This window comes from Paramisgurnus dabryanus, chromosome 4 (assembly GCF_030506205.2).
Source record: "Paramisgurnus dabryanus chromosome 4, PD_genome_1.1, whole genome shotgun sequence".
NCBI classification, from domain to species: Eukaryota; Metazoa; Chordata; class Actinopteri; order Cypriniformes; family Cobitidae; genus Paramisgurnus; species Paramisgurnus dabryanus.
The window spans coordinates 147,747-171,780 of NC_133340.1; the positions used below are offsets into that span (position 1 = coordinate 147,747).

General features: G+C 35.9%; 1 protein-coding gene across 1 annotated transcript; it reads right to left on the minus strand.

Annotated features, from left to right (window-relative positions):
- Nucleotides 1-12,424: 12,424 nt before the first annotated feature.
- Nucleotides 12,425-23,700, minus strand: LOC135785893 (uncharacterized). The gene is made up of 40 exons (XM_065295523.2): nucleotides 23,635-23,700; nucleotides 23,483-23,544; nucleotides 23,239-23,339; nucleotides 22,645-22,711; nucleotides 22,401-22,555; nucleotides 22,166-22,287; nucleotides 22,013-22,074; nucleotides 21,727-21,827; nucleotides 21,544-21,610; nucleotides 21,300-21,454; nucleotides 21,066-21,187; nucleotides 20,926-20,987; nucleotides 20,679-20,779; nucleotides 20,499-20,562; nucleotides 20,243-20,397; nucleotides 20,008-20,129; nucleotides 19,856-19,917; nucleotides 19,576-19,676; nucleotides 19,421-19,487; nucleotides 19,167-19,321; nucleotides 18,942-19,063; nucleotides 18,793-18,854; nucleotides 18,537-18,637; nucleotides 18,361-18,427; nucleotides 18,107-18,261; nucleotides 17,885-18,006; nucleotides 17,727-17,788; nucleotides 17,483-17,583; nucleotides 17,291-17,345; nucleotides 17,029-17,204; nucleotides 16,766-16,887; nucleotides 16,580-16,641; nucleotides 16,318-16,421; nucleotides 16,122-16,149; nucleotides 15,850-16,028; nucleotides 15,633-15,754; nucleotides 15,390-15,451; nucleotides 15,170-15,273; nucleotides 14,769-14,917; nucleotides 12,425-12,765 (listed from the first exon to the last, which is right to left on the minus strand). The coding sequence occupies exons 1-40, from the start codon at nucleotides 23,698-23,700 to the stop codon at nucleotides 12,673-12,675; spliced, it is 4,017 nt and encodes a 1,338-aa protein (XP_065151595.2). The 3' UTR covers nucleotides 12,425-12,672.
- Nucleotides 23,701-24,034: the final 334 nt, after the last annotated feature.

Consider the following 24,034-nt stretch of genomic DNA (forward strand, 5'->3'; position numbering starts at 1 on the left):
AATATAGGGGCAGAAGAAGTGTTTTTGTTGTTAGTTAGACTACTGTGATATAACGTAGTCGTTTTTGTTTTCTTTGATGCCTGCGAGTTTAAACGCGAGGGAGTTAAGGACACCTCCTAATACCCATGTTAGTCTGGACAAATATAGGCAATAAACCAACAACCCGTTTGGGTTTTGTGTGAAATCTATCCAGTCTCCTGCTCGTTCTTCTTGGAAATAATACACGCCGCCACATAACATTTGTACACAGCTTTGGGGGTTCTTGCTGGATTTTACCTCTAACAATACTAACACAATGTAAAAAAGCTTTTTTTCAAGTCAATCACAAGTTAATAAGTCAGTGTTCACGTCATGAAAAAACATAACAGAGACAATACATGGGACATACTCTTATTTACAAACTGGAGATGTATCTATAAGTCTTGTGGAATAAACACAAGACAGTAGCCTGACCACTTTGCAATGGTAACATTCTCAGGCTTATAGAACTAACCCCCGGGAGAGCTGCGATTGGATTGGGGTACTCAGGGGTAGGTCATCTATTAAAAAAATGCTAAAATATATTTTTGAAAGTATGTGAGTCAGCCTCTGTCTTGATTTATATCATCTTACTTAAAGTTTAAATATGCATTATGAACAAAGAACTGTCATTATTTCCAATAAATTATGTGCTGAGTTAGCTACCCTGCTGAAAAAAACTGCATACCAGCAAGACCAGCATATGTTGTGTTTTGGTGCTGGTATGATGGTGACCAGCAGCTAAACCACTCCAAACCAGCATGCAAATGATTTTGGTCTATGCTGTTTTTTCAGCAAGGTAGCTAGCTAACATTGGTGTGCTCTTACATTGGAGCAGGCATATGTGTTTTTATTAATCCTGTAGACATTTATTTGTGAATGAGGCCTTTTCCACAGGTTGATAAAATAAAAAATAATGTTTTTTAGTTTATGCAACTGATGTTGGTTGCGTGTTGGTTGTGTAATTGATGGAGAATGCCGTATCATCTTCTCGATAACTTTATGCAAATGCAAACGGATTTGGTACTGACCACCTCTAAAATGAAATATAGTCTCATGATTGCAATACTTTATAGCACATGAAAAGTGAAAATGACCTGGTCATCGACAAAAGCTGTCACTGGGATGGCAAAAAGTCCTTAGGCACCATATTTGATACCAACATGTGTAATATGCACTTTTTAGGTACAAAAGTGTACTTTTTGAAAGGGCACTGCCCCAGTGACAGCTTTTGTACCTTTATTTCTGAAAGAGCTGGTACATTTTCTAATTTCTTTAATACACTTTGGGGTGTGAACAGAGCTTTACAAAAACATTTCATCTATGAATATGCAAACACATACACAATGAGTGTTATCATGCTTTCGTTTGTCAGTGTTTTTGTTCTAATGGCATTGGGTGTGTCCAACTCATAATTAAAGGGATTCAAAGCAACACATATTCATACACTCTTCCACAGGTCTACCACATTTAATGAGTTGTCCTTAACACATCTCTGTGTTATTTTTGGAACAACACACTTTGTGTTGTTTTAACACATCTTCTCTGCTAAAAAAAACAATAGACACCATCACAGAAATTCTATTGGTTTTATTGAGAGTTTTATTGGTGTATTGGTATCTAATGGTATGTATTCTGTGTATTGGTTCAAATGGAATTTGGCCCAAAATACACTACAGTGTAGTGGTTTTAATGGTAAAAGCTAATGGTTCATATTAGGGATGCACCGATACCGATACTGGTATCGGTCCCCCGATACCAGGGATCGATACCACGGTCTGAGAAATATCTATGTTTGAGCGGCGTGTAAGGGGTTAATGCCTCTTGTGTTGTCCAAAGAGGCAGAGTTTACAACAAACTGGAAAACTAGTCCCTTGTTTTTTTGTTAAATTATATGACTAAAGCTGTTACCTATAAATTTAAATCATGTTTTTTTATTAAGTACTCGGTATCGGAAAGTACTGAAATGCAAGTACTTGTACTCATATTCCAAAAAAGTGGTATCGGTGCATCCCTAGTTCATATTGGTATTGTAATGGAAACTATTAGAATTTTCTGTAATGGTTTTATTGTTTTTTTTCAGCAGGGTTGTGTTGTCCCTTTTATTTATTTGAACTCAAAATCAACATGAAATGACACATAATGTGTTAAAATAACACAAAGGGCCCTATTTTAACGATCTAAAACGGAAGTGCGAAGCGCAACGCGCAAGTGACTTTGTGGGCGGATCTTGGGCGCTGTTTCTATTTTCCCGGCGGGAGAAATAACTCTTGCGCCAGGCGCAAATCAATAAGGGGTTGGTCTGAAGTAGGTTCATTATTCATAGGTGTGGTTTGGGTGTATCGTCAAATAAACCAATCGAAACGCTATCCAACATTCCCTTTAAACATTCCCAAGTTCCATGGCGGGTTGCTATTATTATGATGGATTTACCAGGCGCACACCAGGAGCGGTTCACAGCTGAGACCGACGTTCTTGTAAGAGCAGTCAAAGACAGAGAAGTTGTTTTGTATGGGGATGGGAGAAACCCGCCCAAATCAGGGTTGGTTAAACAGGTGTGGGAGGAAATAGCCACAATTGTCTCATCAGCTAGCATCTCCAGGACGTTGCGCCAAGCGCTACAATGATGTCAGGAGACGGAGGAATCCCAAGCTTGCCAGCATAAATCGGGCACGCCGTAATGGGAGGTGGATCTGCCTCCACACATGACCTGACGCCAGCAGAGGACATCGCTGCGTCCACTCTCACCGCTGAAAGTGTGGAAGGCGGTTTGGGGGCTTTGAAATCGGACCCAAGAAACGCAAGCAGTCCAACCCCAAAGTGCACTTACAAATCAAGTTCACATACATTAAGGTTTCTTATGAAAACATTTTAATTATTATTTACATAAAATAAACATAATACAGCCACACAACAAACTTATGAAAATATTTTAATCGTTATTTGCATGATAATTTTTTAACGCATCCACACAATAAATAAAAACTATCACCACAATGATCACCACAATGATTTTCCTTATCTCATGTGTTAATATTTTTTATTGTAAAAATTTATGATTTGCAAAATAACTGTTGCATCTGTGTAGATTAGAAAAGCAAAGTGTGTGCGCGTTGTGCACGCTATACATTATGGTCAAGCATGCGCCCTTAAAATAGCATAATGAACCACGCGCAACGCGCCACTGACTTTAGACTATTTTTTTTTTTTGGTCAGTGGCGCAATTGTTTTTTGAAACTGGAAAATAGCATCAGGGATGGTTTGTGCCGGAACACGCCTCCTTTTTTGCGCTGACCCGCCCAAGGAGCGCAAGTTCATTCCCTAGTTTGCCAACGTGCGTCTGTGGAGGGACAAACCCGCTGTGCGCCGGTCAAAGTCAATTGCGCTGGGTGCAAGATAGGGCCAAATGTGTGTTAATTAAGACAACACAAAACGTGATATTTTGCGCATAGTTGGACGCTTGAACATTTTGAGTTTACTCGTCAAATTCTAGTCATTCGAGACATTCACGTGTAAATTCCCGTCATGGGAGGGGCTTATATAGCTCAAAATGAGTAAACTTACCAGATTTAATTCCTGTAAGAGTACAAAGATATCCTGTGTAGCAATGATAATTGTCCTCCATTGTTTTTCTGCCTCCTCTCGCTTCCTGTAATCACGTCACTGCTAGAGCAAGCTCTTGATTGGTTAACGCGGCCCGAAAATCCACCAAAGTTCAGATATTTCAACTCGTGCAGATCACGCGGCAACACTCAATTGGTGGGATTGGCTGCCAGTATGCCTATTTGCCTCTTTGCGCTGACTTAACATGTAAATCACTAGCGCTTGCCGCCTCTTCAGTGTCTGGTGTGAACGCAACATTACAATGTATAAACAGAATTTAATTCTGAACCAAAATATGTATATTTTGTAAACGCATTGTTTGCTTCAACCTTTTTGCTTTTGTTTCATCGGACGCACGTTTTGTGACGCGATTACGCGTCTGAGCTGAACTTTGCTCTGTTTGTTTAATGGTCTGACTAGTGTTTAAACTGAACTCTGGAATAAATACCTCGTCGAAAATAACAACTGTTTTGGTTTCCTAAATACGAGAGAAGACGGCGATCATGGATTACTGTTATTTGACGGGAAGTTTGACAGCCAATCTGTAGTACACATTTTACACAGTAACGTTAGCTAGCCTAAGTGTAGTTTTTGATGCGCTTTAGCTATGATTTGAACTAAGGTAATCTACTTGATGTTTATTTTACTTGTTATCAGAAATAAACTACTCTAAAAGGACTATTATTTATTTGCTGAGTTTACCGGAAGTTACATTTGTTAAACCCTTCTCTCAGCAATTAATCGTAGGCAATTTTTAAAAATAATAAAAACAGGTGTGATGGATAACTTGTTATGTGCTATTTTTTCTTTCATTAAGTATTCTATGTATGTATGTCTGATTTTGTTTAGTTACTGCTCATTTGTCCTTAATAACTAAAGACTTGTAATGTAATAGCTAAGGATACTTTTAACAAGACTTTTCAAAACATATTTGCTTACATAGAAGCTGTTCAGCCATGAATGTGGCACTCTGTGCTAAAATAATGAAAATAAATTATTTGCCATTACACTTCTAAAGTAAAATGATTTGTTTGTTATATCACCTCATGGTTTCTCACTTTTTGTATTTACCATGGACCAGGTTAGAATATTTTGACAATGCTTTGTATGGATTGGAGTTAATTCCTATTGTTCCATTCAACTCAATGACAGCTTTTAATTATCAAGACAGGCATTCACCTATTGTCGTGGCACACCCATTGTTGGATGACAGGTTTATATTCATCTGTCATTTCGATTTGGAACATTGCCTGTGGAACTACGGTGGGTGCCTTTGATGCTGTGCAATGAAATATATACTTTTTGGGAATGCATATAGCAAATAATGTAACTTTGGCTAATCATGTCAAAGAATGTTAGGCCAGTTCCCAATATATATACTATCATGGCACTAACAGAGTGATCTGTTTATTATTTGACCTCAAAATTCTTCACATACTTATGCTCTTAAAACTAAAGATACTTCACAATGCCATAAAACAGTGGTTACCAATCCTGTTCCTGGAGATCTACTTTCCTGCAGAGTTCCCCTTCCACTCCAATCAAACCCATCTGAACCTGCTAATCAAGCTTTTCACAGCTACCTTAAAAGATAGAGGCAGGTGTGCTAAAGCAGAGTTGGATTTATAGTATGCAGAAAGGGAGATCTCCAGGAACAGGGTTTGGTGCCCACCGCCATAGACCATTTTTTGGCTGAATGGTTCCAAGAACCTTTAACCTCTATAGCAGAGGTGGAAAGTAACGAATTACATTTACTCACGTTACTGTAATTGAGTTATTTTTTGTGTACTTTTACTTTTTTGAGTAGTTTTTAAAATCTGTACTTTTACTTTTATTTAAGTATGTTTTGTTTAAAGTATTGTACTTCACTACATTTTAAATCATATCCGTTACTGAGTAAAAAAATATTTTAAAAAAGCAAGGTGATAAAGATGTGCAACGGATGATTGATGGGTGGGGGAACGCGCAAAAAGAACCATGGAGACGGACGAGACAGGCGCGCGCTAATGCAGACCCGCCTCAGTTCAAATCTTATGAAAGAAACCCCTGGCCACATATAAGCGACCACTTTCCACTGACGCGAAGCGAGTGTTTCTTTCATATGAAAGGCAGGATTCATGCTCTTGAGTACGAAACGACCGGGTTTTTAACCGCTCATTTGCACGACGCGTTTTTATTACCATGCGCAGTATCTTCCGAGGTCTAGCAGCTTCGCGTCAAGTCAAACACAACTTCAGAACGTCCTCGAGAATGCGCAGGTCATTAGAAATTGCAGAGAGAGAGAGAGAGAGAGAGAGAGAGAGAGAGAGAGAGAGAGAGTGAAAGAAGAATAAATGTCTGACATCAGGTACCCAGGTCAGGAAAGCTAGAAGACAATAAACGTGTCAAAAATATATAGCCATGGCACTCATCTCATTATATGCTCATTTAAACTATATATAGTTTAATAAAATAATGTATGTTACCAGCAATACACCAATTACAACCTTACTATAGTGATTGTATTTACCAGCTGCTGACCTTCAAAAGTGCATAACTCACATGTAAAAATCTTTAAACAATTCCATAAATGTTTCTTAGTTTAAAAAAGCTTTTTATTTTATTAACTTTTTGTTATTGCACTTTAATTGTAAAGATGTTCCTACAATTAAAAACAACTAGTTTGAGATTTATATTCCCTTGTCGTTTTTGAACTATACTAGAATCCTCCACCTCTCCCCGCTTTAAAAAAAAAGTAACTTTTACTCTGAGTAAAGTTAAAATGACTTACTTTTTACTTTTACTTGAGTAGATTTTTAGACCAGTAACTTTGCTTTTACTTAAGTAAAATATTATAAAAAGTAACTTTACTTTTACTTGAGTAAAATATTTTATTACTTTTTCCACCTCTGCTCTATAGACACTTTCCCTGTTATTCCATTGTTTTGAGGAGCCAAAAAATGTTCTTCTATGGCTTTGCTGTAAAGAACCCTTGAAGCACCTTTTTTTAAGAGTGTATTTAAACCATGGACCAGGTTAGACTGTTTTGTAATGGTTTACAAATAAAAATAATAGCATTGACCATGATACTGAGGATAGTGGAAGTGAGTTTGAGACTTATTGTACCTTTTCCTGATATGGAAGACTATTTCTCTTTTTTGACACAGGACTCGTGAATGAAAAACAATGGAAATAAGAAAAGACATAGAAAGATATATTGCTATAAATATGTAAGCTAATCAAGTGATTTGACATAAAGAAAAAGTACATGCTACGCTGATACATATGAGAAATGTGCATAAGGAGTCTGTTTCTGGTTTGCGAATCTGAAGTTGTGAGGCAAGTTTCTCATATTACTTGAAAAGTCTAAAATAACAACAGAAAGGAAAAAGGTTACTGTAGGAGTGAGGCATGAAGAGAAAACAGAAAGATGTCAAAAAATTGAGTAGTTCTGTATTGAGGTAGTAAAAACATGCAGCCACTTTAGCAAAAGTACAGCATTATAGCAGAGAAAGAAAAAGAATACACAGGAAATGGAATACACATAACATAATTTGATAGAAATATCAACTTTGACGGTCCTGAGTTTCAGGCCTTGTCAGAGTGAGTTATTTTCCTTGGCTGTTGTGAGAAAGAAGAGAGTAATGTTGGAAAAGACAACACAGGTGATCACTCCTTACCAATAGAAACATTTTGTTGTGGGCGGAAATTTATGACCAGAGAATGACAGCAGGAATGACATTGATCTTTCATTACGTAAAACAGTAGCTCTAAAAAATGTAAACCATTTCGTTTTAATTTCAGTGTTTGTTAATTGGATATGAAGAACCCAACACACTTTCATTTTGGTATTAGACCTATTGCACGGGTTGCTACAGTGTTCTATTAAATTATCTAGTATATCTGGTTTTGGAACTAAACTCTTCATATATAAAGAGTTTGGTTCCAAAACCAGATATACTAGATAATTTAATATGATATCTTTGTTATGATAGGATATGTTGGTTGCTATCACATCACTAAGCAAGAACACATCTATCTTCAGGCAAATTTTCTTTCCATCACGCAACACATATTTATATTTAAAACTCAACGATCCACATTCTTTTACAACCAAAAATAATTTTGCAGTTGGCACAGTCTTGTTTGACTGGATTGAGGGCTTATCTTCATAATCCCTGTTAGACAATAGCCCTGATCTTGGAAAAAAGACAAAGGTATTTCTACGTGTTTAAATAAATTGACAACTGACATATTGCTTTTAATTAGATGTACACTTAAAATAATAATAATAGTAATTAAATTATTGTTAACCCAATGCTATCATAATAGAAAATATGCCAAGATTTGTATCCAGCTGCACTAATAAAAAAGGCACCTAACCAGAGTCTACCTGTGTAGCTATGAGTATGAATTTGTATTATTGTACAGATTCATACAGTACCCATAGCATCGCACACTAAGGATTATAGAGCGTAAAAGTCTGCACTGGATAGTTCTTGTGTGAATTATTAACTTAAATGTGGTTATAAATGCATCTGAATTAGTTGAAATAAAGAACTGGAATCCTACTAGTACCAGGTATTGAAATATTGAAAGGAGTAAAAACCGGTTCAGCATAATATTTTAGCAATTCAACGGAGTTATTCTGTATCAATTGTAAGTCGCTTTGGATAAAAGCGTCAGCGTCATTACAAATGAAATGTAAATGTAAGTTGGCCAGAGAAGAAAGCTACTTTAACATGTTACAAAAAAGTCAAATATATAATGCAAATTAATAAAAAAAATAAAATTGTTTAGCTATATTATTTCACTGTTAGTCATGTTTTCATTTATAAAAAAAGAGAGTTTGTTTTGTGTGTTATGTTTCTGCAGGCCCGGATTAGCCATAGGGAGGACGGGGGGAATTCCTGGTGTGTTGGTGTGTGTTTTTTGCCACAAGGGACGGTGTTGTCATGCCACCGGGTTGAATATTGCTGTCTGTAGGCTGCCAGCACTCACAGAAGCCCTACTCGCGAATTTGCAAGTGAAAGATCACTTCGCCGGTTTATGCCCAAGTTGATTGTATCCCGAGTCCCAACCACTTATTGGAATAATTCTTGCATTAGGGTCCATTAAGATAAACCACATGGAAAAAGAAGGACGCGCCGCTTTGTTCTGCTTTCAAAGCGCCCTGTGAACATGAGTTTTGTTTCAGACGAGTTTATATTTAAGTGCACTTGTCGAGCGTTTAGATTTTAAATAAACTTGAGCGCATCTTGATACGAACGGCCTCTTAAAGATCTAAAAAAAATCATATGTAACCAATGAATCGTCTATGAATTGTCGTTATTTATCATTTATTGCAAGAGGAAACAAAAATCTATTTGATGCAGAACTCATCAGTTTATTGGAAAAAAGTAAGTTTATATGAATATGACGTTTTCTCATGTAAAACTAAATTTTTAGGCTATTATATATTTGTTTTTTGTGACACAATGTTGGTCTACCTTACGTTATTTGGCAATATACATTATCTTAGTAAAAAATTAAAATAAGGATGGTTTTTTTCATCTGTTTTCCCTGCATACTTGATAAATCTCGCTTGTGTATATCATGGGTTTCCAAACTCTTTTAACCCAACAGGTTATCTCAAGACCCACCATTTTTTTTAAATAAAAAAACTACTGAAATGGAACAAATGTGTTTGTGTTTTCCACTATATTTCTATGTTTACTTGAATAATATTAAAATGCCTTATGGTAGGGCTGCATGATTATGGCAAAAATCATAATTGTTTAGGCTATTTGCACTGAATAGGAAATTATATATTTGAAAAATACAACAAATTTGCAAGGCTGTAGAGAACAGGGCACTATTTCAGATTTATTCTACTAAGTATTTAATGATATTATTTTAATATAGTCAGTTGTGAACTAAAGTGGGCCGGTCTAAGGCATGAAACTCCAGGGCTGAAAATTTGGATCCGCCCTGGGGCGCAGGACTGTGTGCCCCAAACCCTCCCACTTATGTTGTAAGCAAATCAATATTGTTTTTTATGTCTTTGACTTCATGTGATTGGATCGTTAACGTGTCTCATAATGCGTTGCAGATTGCCATGTAACTGCTAGATACAGTACTGATCAGTAGGGGTGGGACAAAAATCAATTCTTAGATGAATCGCAATTCGGACCGTGGCCGATTCTAAATCGATTCACAAATGTCAAGAATCGATTCTTAAATGTTAGTTTACAAAATAATAAGGTGATGTTATCAGAACCAAAAGGCGGAACTCAACTGAGGGAGCGGTTCTGCACACGGACAACTTAAGAGAGCGCGCACTGCACGAGCACAGCGGAGCTTACAAGACCAGAAGAGAAATAAATACAATTTAGAACAGCCCTGTTTGACTCATTCTAAACTGCAAGAAAACAAGATACACTTTGGGATAGTCTTTCTCTGCCTTTTCTCTGTTCAGTAAGCGGCAGGGAGAAACAGCACATTTAATTTAATGACTCTGACTGTGCTAATAGCGGTTCCCTAAACAATCCGCTGACTGTTTAGATATAACAAGAATATACTTCTGTAAATATATGCACATAGGTTGTTATTCAGTCGCTGGGTGCGCTGCATTATATAAATACAGTAATACTGCCAAGATCACTGTGTATAATGATAATGCTAGACGCCTAACGTTAGTCAGTTCGTGGAAGTTAATGACGGTTAACATATAGAATTAATGTGTCACGTGTAATTACTATTTTTACTGGTTTTAATGTATAACAACAGAAAAAGGACATATATGTATATAAGATTGAATGACATTATTTATCCCTTAGTTTCATTTAAGTAAAATATATGACAGTTCAGAGACTAGTAGCAAAAGCGCAAACATTAACCTGGCTTTGAGACCAATTGTCCCCACAAAGATAGGAATACCAGTATTTTTGTGACCTTGTGGGGACATTTTGAGGTCCCCATGAAGAAACAAGCCTATAAATCAAACAGAATGATGTTTCTTGAAAATGTGAAGTATCAGAAAGTTTTCTGTGGTGGTTTGGTTTAGGGTTTGGGAAAGGGGAAGGGAATAGAATATACAGTTTGTACAGTATAAAATGCATTATATCTGTGTGTGTGTGTGCGTGTGTGTGTGTGCGTGTGTGTGTGTGTGTGTGTGTGTGTGTGTGTGTGTGTGTGTGTGTGTGTGTGTGTGTGTGTGTGTGTGTGTGTGTGCGTGTGCGTGTGCGCACCCAGCATGATTTCTTCTTTTGCTCCCTCTCTTTAGCCCATCTTATGCCAATAGGCTGCAGTAATAATTGTGGAGTCTCATTGTTCATTGTGATTTACCAGCCTCAGCAATTAGCTGAGTGATGACCATTTTTACCTTTGCATCTGCTTTTTAAATTTTTGTATGAATAAACTAAAACTCTATTTTGTTACCTATGTCTCTTGCTCAATTTATTCAGTAGAATGAACCTGGGTTCCTTATAACACTTAAATGAACTGTGATTCCCTGGTATCTACAGTCCCAGGGTGGCGTAGTCTATTCTTATATATTTTGCTGAGTGTTGGAAATTACCTTCAAAAAGACCAATTCGCCACAGTAGCACTGTACATATTACAGTAAAATACTGTCAAATGATGACAAATCGATGTAAAAACTTTAATGACAGAGACTTCAATAGGTAGGCGACAGTTTATAGGTTACAATGCAATAAAATGTTTACATTTGGTAAAGATAACCAATTGTTTAGATATTCATTAAGACAGCTATTTTGACATGTTTATGTGTATTTGTCCGTAAACCAAAAAAGAAGCGAACATGAACTAATTTAAGCTCTGTGCACGCTCGCTATTTTGGGGTATGAAGAGCCGTGCAAGGTCCAACATCATGAAGGTTAAAGACATTTATTTTTAAGCAGAGATTTTGTATAGGCAATTTTTTTTTATAATCAGTAGGCCTACTATCAATAAACAAGGGTTATTTATTTTACCCAAACATTAGATTGAGCCTTTTTGGTTATTGAACCTTTTTTTGGGGTGGGGTATATGAATGTTTGATAGTTGGCACAGGTTGTTTCACCTCATTACTATTGCCTATACTCTGAATACTTTAGGTATTTGCTACTCAATAAGCTTTTTTATACTTGGATAGCAACATGCTCAGTACATTGATGAAAGCTTTCTTATTTGACAAAACGGAATACAACAGCCTTTTTGTTTTTTCTAGTCAGGTAGCATAGGTTTCATTTTTTTTTTCTTTGCCTTTCATTTTATAGACTTTCCAACTCTTACAACTTTTCAAAACTATTTATGGCAAATAAAATAAGGAATTGTTAACTCAAGGTTAAAAGCTGGGCACTGAATTTACAACAAGCTAATTCAAAATGATATGCACATCTCACTGTAATAGATATAGTAGCTCAGCTAGAAATTGTACCCCACTTGTGATTCAAGTGAACCTTTTAGTAAATATATGTTGGCTTAATGCTCTGATAACACACATGGTAGGGTCACAACACATGCTGGTATGTTTTCGAGACAGAGCTTTACGTGCCCTTTACAAGATGCAAATTTAGTTAATAGTTTATATAATTATATTGATCGGTACACATGTTCATTTTTTGGGGAGGAGGCTGTGCCCCAGTGATGGAAAAAAACCGTTATGTGAATAAATAAGATTAATTTTTAATATTTTTTGATCATTACATTGAAATATGTGACATTTAATAAGTTAATTATTTGGAGAAAAAAAATCAACATTAATTTACATATTGTAAACATTACACAAGTATTAAATAAATAAATTAATTTCAATAGGTAATACAGCTTCGAAAATAAATCACATTCAGAAATATTTTGTGTAGTTCCTGTCTGTCCAGCAAAACAGGAAGAAAATAAATAGTGTATTATAAAAGCTCAAAGTTATCATATTCATTACTTACATTTAAATAACAGCATTAAGAATAATCAATAATAATTATCACAATTTGTAATTAATAACATAAGTATAAGCAATTTTTAAGAATAGTTTTACAGTTACTGATAGATCACTTTTCCTGTGCAATTGTTTTCTTTGTTGTCTCAAGTTCACTAGAAGATGTTGTGAGTGAAGTACTGTATGTTGTATGACCGTCTTCTGGCCCAACGTCGTCTTATTCCTGCACAGCAACCACATAGCAAACACTAAGGAGAGAAAAAGGAAGAGAGAGAGAGTCAAAACAATAAACTGTCAAAACAAAGTTTTAAGCACAAAGACAATTATAAAATATACTTTCTGGCAGCGATTACAGGGTCAAGCCCACAATGGCACAAAAGGAAACAAAAGTGAGTTTGGGAAAGGAGTTTAACAACCTTATGTTTAATGCAAAAATCCTTCAAAATAAAAAAATAAGTGCCTGTAAGTGCCACTGTGATAAAACTTGCATGTACCCTCAGATCATGACTGTGATGACAAATGGCAAGTTTCATGTAAATCCACTAAAGTTTGGCAAAGACACTGGCTCATATTCATTTTGGCATTCTTTTCTGGTGTCATGCTACATATATCACATTTTGTGCAAATCGAACAAAATTATAGGATGAGTTTGCATAAAATTACTGTAAATATAAGTCAACAATGAAAAATGTGGTATCATAGAGCTTTGCATGACCAACCAAATCTAATGCTAATACTCTTATGAATACTTTTAATACTCTCAAATCAATCATATGTTATGAGCATTAACGTTGCAAATTTTGTTATATAGCTTGGTTACTAGGACTGCAGGGGTATTAAACTTAGTAGGTTCTCCCATTGAAGATGATGCTGAAGACAATTACTACGTTTCATAGCAATACGGAATTGCGTTCATAAAATAATGCATTTTATGACAAAATTAAAAATGGCTGACATTGGAATACTGGTTATAATTCGACTCAGCATGCTTTAAGGAATCTAATAAGACCATTCTCGTGATTTTGGTCCAACTTTGTGAAAATTTTACTGATGACACGTACCAAGTTTAATGTCATTTAAGTTTTGTGAAGATGCAGCTGCATGACCATTTGGCTTGCTTGCTGTCAAATGTTTTGTAATATTATAAGGCCAGCAAGTGGTGCAGTCCTTTTTTGTCTGTCCTTAGACTGTATCCAGATAGACGGTTTTGGCAGCAACAACATAAACAAACGGCTTTTGTGGTTTTAACGTAACTTACACATAGAATCAAAAACAACAGAGTTCTTTCCCAGTAGTTTATTTCTGATTGCAAGGGAAATAAATGCACAAGTAAAACTTTGTTCATATATCCTATCTAACGCGTACCAACCATTACACTGAGCTAATGTAACTGTGTAAATGAATGTATACAACGTTGGCTACAGGTCTTGGAATTCTTGCCTGGCTGCAAAACCTCTCCTGAAATCCATATTTGCTTGTTTGCAGGTGAATTTATTGAAGTGGTATATGAGAACGGATTGGTATACCAAAAATGTCTTATTAACTTCTGTCCTTTGCGTCTTTAGATGCTACTTGTCAAATTTAGTGCAAATCGACTAATGCTGGGTGGACTTTTGGATCATTTATCAAAACTTTGTACGTGTGATTCATAAACCGAACATACGCACAGAAAACGAGCGTACACCTTTCTTTCAGATGTGAAATGTATAAATCGCGAGTGATCTTGAACTTGTGCGCAGCTGAGCAGTTTCAGATCTCCGCCTTTAAACAATGCCTAATTAATGTCCTAAACATAAAAAAGAGCACTTGTCAATGTTTTAACCCAATTTCGAGCAGCAAGAATGGCTTATATTTCCAAAAACCTGCAGCAATCAGACAGGCAAAAGTGCGTATGTCTGTTCAGACCCTGACGTTGCACTAAGCACTTTTTCACGTCAAAGACAGTTTTTATAAATATGATCACTTTACGATCAAATCTGTGCGTACATATGCTTCATAAAAGAGGCCCCAGTTGTGGTAACAGCGTAGCACCTGCCTATGTGCCAAATTTCATAACTTTCCTACATTTGGTTAAATGGGCTACCATAAATGAAATGGCGTTAGAAAAAGAATAAAGAAGAAAACAAGTGGAAACAATAGGGGTCTTCTCCCCTTTGTGTGAAGTTATAACATAAATCTTATATCATAGTTCTATTACAAATAATCACTTAAACAATACACATATTGTACATTCTGTCTTCATAATACTTACACAAAGTAGAATCCAGCAAGGTACAAGCATGATGGCTATAGCACAAGGAACAATTATAGCCACAACCCACGCTGCACTAGTGCTGTTGTTTGGCCCAGTAGTGTTCACCACAGAGGGAAATGTGGTTGTAGCAGTTGGGTTACTGGCTTCTATAGACAAATGTTTTGGGAAAAATGTAAATAACGTTAATACAAAAGAGAAAACATGAAGTATCAGCTTAAAGAATAATATAAAAATCCTGGGTTTTTCCAACCCACCATTGGGTCTAAGAAGGGATTAATATTGGGTTAAATTAGCCCAGAACATTTTCATATTTGGTCCAACGCTGGGTTGAAAATAACCCAGCATTTTTTAGAGTATAAAGAGCTATTAATATTTAAACTGAATGCAGAACAACATACCTATATTAACAGTGATAAGTGCTTGGAGAAAAGGACTTGGAGACGTGAAGTCTTTGTCTGAGAAAACATACTCGACATCGGCCCTAATCACAGTGGTATTACCCCTGGGAAAATGTCAATATAAACAATGTTGAACATTAGGAGATAATTTAAAGTGATCACATCATCATTATTATACTTGTTCTATCACATTTCATTCAAATATGAAGTCATGACTTACGTAAATTTGGTCCCTTTGAAATTAAATGGTTTGGCGTTTGGGTCATTGAGGATCACATTCAGCTAAACAGGTTGGCAAAAAAACACTGATTATGTATTATTTATAATCAATAAATATGTTAATTATATTTTATAATTGTTTTTTATGCTGGGTTTCATTTAATTCATCTTAATTTCATATTGAAATTTAAATTGTACATTATTTCATATACACTAGCACTATTTCGAATACTTTCGAACTTACCAATTTATTTATTGAATCTTGGATTATTTCATATGTGCCGTTCCTGAGTACAAGATTCTCAGACATGGTGACATTGCTGATTTCAAATCCAAAATTGAGGGCATACGAGTTATCAGAAATTTCTTGAAAATAAATAAAACACAGATCAGACATTAGTACATGTACAAATCTCTTTATAGAAATATGGAGTTATTGTTTCCTGGTGACACAAACTTACTTGTATAGGTGACATTCACAAAGCTCACAGGATCACTGAGTTTTTGTTCTCTCAGGTCTCGTTTGGTTCTTAGACGTTTGTCCAGCAGATTGTTGGCAATCTGTAGAACAGCGCTCTCGCTTGGTATGGGGCCTCTCATTATAAAAACAAGCCGGATGTAAATAATTGCTCTTCCAAGTCTGAAAAAGGTGAATCAAAATAATTTTAAGAAAGAAAATTAACCAAAACAATGCCAGTTTATTCAAGTATGCAAATAAACTTTTTGCACTTACACAGTCGGAGTTGGAGTTGTTGTTACGCCTGCAACACACACACACACACACACAATGATTTTAATGATCATAAAAAAATGTGGAGTATGACATTTATAACATTAAACTGGAATTAGCAGATGTTTCATATGTTCTGTTGAATTATCTGTTTAATGTTGCTTTCTTAGTACTAAAAAGTTAATGAAATGAGACATACTGTTTGCTTTAAGAATTTCCTGGAGAAAATTACTGGGTGACTGGATGCTATTTTTTTGTGAGATATTATAATCCACAACAGCCGTAATCACACTGACATTTTTCCTAAATTGAAAAATAAAATACACAATGATAAATAAAATAAATTATTAGACATGATCTCACTGAACTCAATTTTGTACAAGCACTACATTACATTAAATCCACTGATAAATTAAAGCATAGACTGATTTGTTAAAAACGTAAAATGAATCTTGACTTACGAAAATGTGGCCGCATCAAACTTGATTGGATTGGCTGAGGGATTGTTTAGGATCTCGTTAAGCTACAGAATTTAAAAATAAATACAGACATTAATTGGTTTGTTCTTAATTGGCTAATGCACTTAAAGTGTGAAAAATGTATTTCAGAGAAAAATGTCTAAATTAAATTAACACTTATAAACCCACCAATTTATTTATTTCATTTTGGATGAAGTTGTAGGTTTTGTTTATGGATTTGTCATTCGTTGACATTGATAGATTGCTGATCACATATCCAAATTTTAGGCCATATGAATGATCAGATATTCCTTAGAGAGAAATAAAACCAATTTAGTTGTGTGATTTTTACATATGTGGTACGTATTAGTAATGCGCAGGTTGTCTCGTAACCCGCAGGTTTGAACAATTTACACATCCATTTTCAAAAGGACCTGCTATGTATCACTTACCCTCATAGGAGACATTCATGTTGCTCACAGGTTCAGTTAACTTTATTGTTCTGTCATCTTGTTTAGTTGTGAGACGTGAATCCAGGAATAAATTAACCAAATGCAGAACTTTACTTGCACTTGGGATGGGGCCCAACGTTTCAAATACAATCCGAATCTGAATAACTGCCATCCCACTTTTGAAAAATAAAAATAATGGATGAAAAATTAAAGAGAGAACAAAATAATTTCCTTATACAGAATAAATGAATTACTCTCTTACATAATTTGCCCTTCAGTAGTGGTCTGGATTTTGCCTGCAGTAGTTGTTATTGGTTCTAAAAACACAAAATGAAGATAAATGGATGGGAAACAAATAACAGGACAAATTAGAATCAAAATGTTGTGAAAATCCACAAAAAAAGCTATGAAATATAAAAAACAACTTCACATTTTTGTATTGGAATTGACATACTGTTTAGTGAACGAAGCTCATTTAGGTAGCTGACAGGTTGTATCTCATCTGTTTCCATAAAGACATGGTTCATGGAAACCTCAATCTGTTGTTCTTTTGTCCTAATGGAATAAAATAAATGTTAAAACTTTAACCTTGTTAAAACAGAGACGTAATACGAAGGGGAGTATCATGATTGTAGAGGTTTAATGCAGGGTAAATGTTTTATGGTAAATTAAATTTAAAATTTAATTTCAAAACTTACTTGACTTTGGAGAGTGTAGCTTCAAATGGTGGTTTTTGTGGATCATTCAGAAGAGTGTTGAGCTATAAATAAAAATAATGATAAGTGAAAAACTAAATGATTGAACACGTTACAATACAATGTGATTTCTGAAAATTGATCTTGATGTTTATGCTTACCGCAGCATTGATAGCATTCTGAACTTGCTCGGCAGGATTGCCTTTGGGCACATGACTGTTTGAGGTGCTGAGGTTACTCAGACTAAATTCAAAGATGAGCTCATAGGAGGTGTCTGAGGTTTCTGTTTGCATAGAAATGTTCATAATGTATTTTGTCCTAGTATGTAGATAAACTTGAGATTTTTAATACAAGAACTTTTAAAAGAAAACACTTAAACTTACTGTTATAGGTCACATTCAACAGCTTGAGTGATTTATCAAGTTTTGACTCTCTGGAGTCCCTGAGATTTTTGATAGCACTGAGCACCAGAGCTTCACTGGGGACTGGAGATGAGGAGCTGAACGTCAATGTGCTCGTCACCACTGCAGAATCAATTCTGAAAAGGGCACCACTTTCATTTAATACAGTTCAGGGCTTTACATTTACATGACGACTATATAACAAACATTTTCTGTAATGTAACATCTACACTCACTGCTGCTGGATAGATGTCACATGGGAGACTTTTGTTGTCAGGGGAATAATTGTTGTTGTGGTCAGACCTGACAAATCATAAATAAAAAATTAATAAATTTTCATAAAAATACTGCATGTTTTAGCATGTTCCACACTGCTGTTTAGGATGGCTGAAGGTCACCAATATGAACATACCCATCAGTTTATGGAGCTCATTTAGGTAGCTGACAGGTTGTATGTCATCTGTTTCCGTAAAGACATGGTTCATGAAAACCTCAATCTGCTTTTCTTTTGTCCTAATGGAATAAAATAAATGTTAGAACTTTAACCTTCTTAGAACAGAGATGTAAAAACCTGAGTAAAACGAAGGAGAGTATCATGATTGTAGAGGTTTAATGCATGGCAAATGTTTTATAGTAAATTAAATTAAAAATTGAATTTCAAAGCTTACGTGACTTTGGAGATTGTAGCAACAAATGGTGTTTTGTGTGGATCATTCAGAAGAGTGTTGAGCTATAAATAAAAATAATGATAAGCGAAAAACGAACAGATTACAAAACAATGTGATTTCTGACCATTGGTCTTGATGTTTATGCTTACCGCAGCATTGGTAGCATTCTGAACTTGCTCGGCAGGGTTGCCTTTAGGCACATGACTGTTTGGGGTGCTGATGTTACTCAGATTAAATTCAAAGATGAGCTCATAGGAGGTGTCTGAGGTTTCTGTTTGCATAGAAATGTTCATAATGTTTTTTGTCCTAGTACGTAAATACACTTGGGATTTTAAAATTTTCAAGAACTTTTAAAAGAAAACACTTAAACTTACTGTTATAGGTCACATTCAACAGCTTGAGTGATTTATCAAGTTGTGACTCTCTGGAGTCCCTGAGATTTTTGATAGCACTGAGCACCAGAGCTTCACTGGGGACTGGAGATGAGGAGTTGAACTTCAATGTGCTCATCACCACTGCAGAATCAATTCTGAAAAGGGCACCACTTTCATTTAATACAGTTCAGGGCTTTACATTTACATGATGACTGTATAACAAGGATTTTTTGTAATGTGACATCTACACTCACTGTTGCTCGAAAGACGTCACATGGGAGACTTTTGTTGTCAGGGGAGAAATTGTTGTTGTGGTCAGACCTGACAAATCATAATATAAAAAATTAATCCATTTTCATGAAGAATACTGCATGTTTATGATGGCTGAAGGTCACCAATATGAACGTACTCATCAGTTTATTGAGCTCATTTAGGAAGCTGACAGGTTGTATCTTATTTCCCTTTTGGAAGATGTAATCCATATTGCCATGTATTTGGTCAGATGTGATCCTGAAAGAAGAATACAAAAGTTACTTAAAAACAGCTTAAGTTATCGTAAATAAGACAGTTGTAAAGAGATAAGGCAAACGTGTTTAAATGAATTTGATTTTATAGCAAAATGTTCTAGTGGATTAAAATATGATGCTACTTCATAAATATAATTTAGAGAAGTGAGTTTAAAATCTTACGTGAAGTTGGAGGAGTTGGGTTTAAACTTTTCACTGTCTGGATCATTCAGGAGAGTATTCAACTGCAGGGGGAAACAAACCAAATCCATTAAATTTGAATAAGATTTGCACTGGACCCAAACTCTTGACTGGATGATTTTTTTAAATCTTACCCCATCATTAACCATGTCCTGTATTTGCTTGAAAGTGCTGCTTCTGAGCTCAGAGTCCTCAGGCATGCTGATGTTACTCAGGGAAAATGTAATAAAGACTGCATAGGTGGTGTCAGAGACTCCTGTTTGAAAAGATATGTTAATTTTAGATTTCACCAAAGCTTGCCATTTATTGCTGGCTAATACATTCAAAATTTATGGAGGCAGCTTTTTACTGGAAAATGATGGCACCTACCCTCATATGTGACATTAATCAGCTTGATTAATTCATTGAATTGTGACTCTCTGGAGTCCCTCAGAGTTTTGATAGCACTGAGCACCAGAGCTTCACTGGGGACTGGAGATGAGGAGTTGAACAGCAGTTTGCTTGTCACCACTGCTGAAAAAGATCTGCAAAGGGCACCACTTTCGTTTAATACAGTTCAGCGCTTTAGATTTCAAATAAAGTTTGCATAACTGAGCAAATTTGGTAAGGTATCATCTACACTCACAGTTGCTGGGAAGATGTCACAGGAAAGCTTCTTGTTGTCAGGGGAAACGTTGTAGTGGTAAGACCTGTCAAGTCAGATAGAAACAATAAAATGTAATCAATTTCCATCAGAAATACTGTACACTTTCTCATCTTCAACACTTCGGTTTAGGATGGCTGAAGGTTATCAATATGAACATACCCATCAGTTTACGAAGCTCATTTAGGAAGCTGACAGGTTGTATCTCAGCTTCTTCTTGGAAAGTGTATTCCATAATGCCATGGATTTGGTCTGATGTGCTCCTAAAAGAAGAGCAGAAAATATACTTGAAATAAGCTTCAGATTAACAGTGTTAATTCAAGAGTTGTTTAATATTCCAAAATTCCATATTGCATTATATATGACCATGAGCATAAGTATCTTTCACAGACAGAAGTTTATATCTTACGTGAATGTGGTGGAGTTGGGTTCAAACTTCACACTGTTTGGATCATTCAAAAGAGTGTTCAGCTGCAGAGAAATAAAAACATCCATCAAGATTTGCACGGCACCCAAACATTTTCACTGTGTATTTTTCTGAATGCTTACCGCCTCATTGACCATGTCCTGCACTTGCTTGTAAGTGTTGTTTCTAAGCTCTGGGTCTTCTGGCATGCTGATGTTACTCAAGGTAAATGTGAAGAAGACTGCATAGGAGGTGTCTGAGATTTCTGTTTGGAAAATAAATTCAATTAAAATTTTTCCAAAACTTGCCATTTTTCACTGGTTGAAACGTTTAAACTATTTATAGATAGCTTTAAGCCCAAAAATGACAACACTTACTTTCATAGCTGACATTCACCAGCTTGATTGTTTCTTTCAGTTGTGGAACTCTGGATTCCAGGAGAATGTTGATAGCACTGAGCACCAAAGCTTCACTGGGGACTGGAGATGAGGAGTTGAACACCAGTTTGCTTGTCACCTCTGCTGAACCAGATCTACAAATGGCACAACATAATTTTAATACAGTTCAGGGCTTTAGATTTGAATAAATACTCCATAACTGATCAATTTCTGAAACACTTACACTTGCTGGAAAGAAGTCACAGGGAAGCTACTTGTTGACAGTGGAGACGTTGTTGTAGTGCTCAGACCTGCAAGATCAGATAAAAAAATGTAAACTGAATTTCTTTCCAAGAAAAATGCTGTACGTTTCAGCAGGTTACAAACTTCACTTAAGAATGGCTGAAGATCGCCAATATGAACGTACCCATCAGTTTACGAAGCTCATTGAGGAAGCTGACAGGTTGTATCTCATCTCCATCTTGGAAGGTGTAATCCATATTGCCAAAGATTTGGTCTGATGTGCTCCTAAAAGAAGAGCAAAAAATACACTTGAAATGAGCTTCGGGTTAGGTGTGTTAAACAGTATTATAGACTATTTAGGCAAAAACAATATTCAAGAGTTGTTTTAATACCCCAAAATGTCATGATGCATTAAATATGACCATAATGTATAAGAATCTTTCAGACACAGAAGTCAGTTTAAATCTTACGTGAAGTTGGAGGAGCTGGGGTTAAACTTCACACTGTTTGGATCATTCAGAAGAGTGTTCAGCTGCAGGATTAAAAGAAACCATCCATCAAACACTGGAGAAGATTTGCACTGCAACCAAACTTTTTTGCTGTGTAATTTTCTAAATGCTTACCGCCTCATTGATCATGTCCTGAACTTGCTTGTAAGTGTTGTTTCTAAGCTCTGGGTCTTCTGGCATGCTGATGTTACTCAAGGTAAATGTAAAGAAGACTGCATAGGAGGTGTCTGAGATTTCTGTTTTGAAAGATAAATTCTATTTACATTTCCCCAAAGCTTGCAATGTATCACTGCTTTAAATGTTTATACTGTATAAAGAAAACTTTTCACCTGAAAATGACACCACTTACTTTCATAGCTGACATTCATCAGTTTGACTGTTTCTTTCAGTTGGGAAACTCTGGATTCCAGGAGAATGTTGATAGCACTGAGCACCAAAGCTTCACTGGGGGCTGGAGATGAGGAGTTGAACACCAGTTTGCTTGTCACCTCTGCTGATCCAGATCTAGAAATGGCACAACTTATTTTTAATACAGCTCAGGGCTTCAGATTTAAGTAAAGACTCCATAACTGATTAATTTCTGAAACCCTTACATTTGCTGGAAAGACGTCACAGGGAAGCTACTTGTTGACAGTGGAGACGTTGTTGTAGTGGTCAGACCTGCAAGATCAGATTGAAATATTACAAATGAAATCCTCTCTATGTAAAAAAACTATAAGTTTCAGCAAGTTACAAATTTCACTTAAAGCGTAAATAAACCCCTGGTCAGAGCCTGACTCCACCCACTGGCAATATTTGAAAAATGCAAGAAAAGTGGGCAGATCCCAATGGAGATAGAGGGGACGAACTAAGCTCATACTAAGTGTTCGGTGAGATCGTAAAGAGGGGCGTGGTGAGCTTGAACCTGCTTACATTACAAGATATTTTTTGGACCCAAAATCCAATAGGAAAATTCAACTGCAGTAGCCACCGTTCAACCTGAAGAGGGCAGCACTCAGACGTTTTTACACCATATATTGTAGTATTAAAACACTTTATATCCAAATGTCAAAAAACGTACTAAAATCAATGAACAGCACTAATAAAGCATCATTCTTACACATCATTAACTAAAAAAAAGTTGGTTTAGGGTTTAGTTACTCTTTAAGATTCACTTTATTTGTTTAAGATCACCATTATGAACGTACCCATCAGTTTACGAAGCTCATTGATGAAGCTGACAGGTTGTATCTCATCACCATCTTGGAAGGTGTATTCCATATTGCCAAAGATTTGATCTGATGTGCTTCTAAAAGAAGAGCAAAAAATACACTTGAAATGAGCTTCAGGTTAAGTGTGGTAAACAGTATTATAGACTATTTTGGCAAAAAAAATATTCAAGAGTTGTTTTAATATCCCAAAATGTCATGATGCATTAAATATGAATCTTACGTGAAGTTGGAGGAGCTGGGGTTAAACTTTACACTGTTTGGATCATTCAGAAGAGTGTTCAGCTGCAGGATTAAAACAAACCATCCATCAAACACTGCAGAAGATTTCCACTGCAACCAAACATTTTACTGGCAAATTTTCTAAATGCTTACCGCCTCATTGACCATGTCCTGCACTTGCTTGTAAGTGTTGTTTCTAAGCTCTGGGTCTTCTGGCATGCTGATGTTACTCAATGCAAATGTGAAGAAGACTGCATAGGAGGTGTCTGAGATTTCTGTTTGGAAAGATAAATTCAATTTACATTTCCGTTAAGCTTGCAATCTATTACTGTTTGAAACATTTATAAAGAAAACTTTTGGCCTGAAAATTACAACACTTACTTTCATAGCTGACATTCACCAGCTTGACTGTTTCTTTCAGTTGTAGAACTCTGGATTCCAGGAGAATGTTGATAGCACTGAGCACCAAAGCTTCACTGGGGACTGGAGATGAGGAGTTGAACACCAGTTTGCTTGTAACCTCTGCTGAACCAGATCTACAAATGGCACAACA

Excerpts from the sequence above, each read along its gene's own strand:
- LOC135785893 (XM_065295523.2), bottom strand. The coding sequence starts at position 23,700 with ATGCCAGAAGACCCAGAGCTTAGAAACAACACTTACAAGCAAGTGCAG. Across the intron at positions 20,130-20,242 it reads GATTAATGTCACATATGAGG|GAGTCTCTGACACCACCTAT; the intron begins GTAGGTGCCATC and ends CTTTTCAAACAG. Across the intron at positions 15,274-15,389 it reads TTCAAAGGGACCAAATTTAC|GGGTAATACCACTGTGATTA; the intron begins GTAAGTCATGAC and ends ACATTTTCCCAG.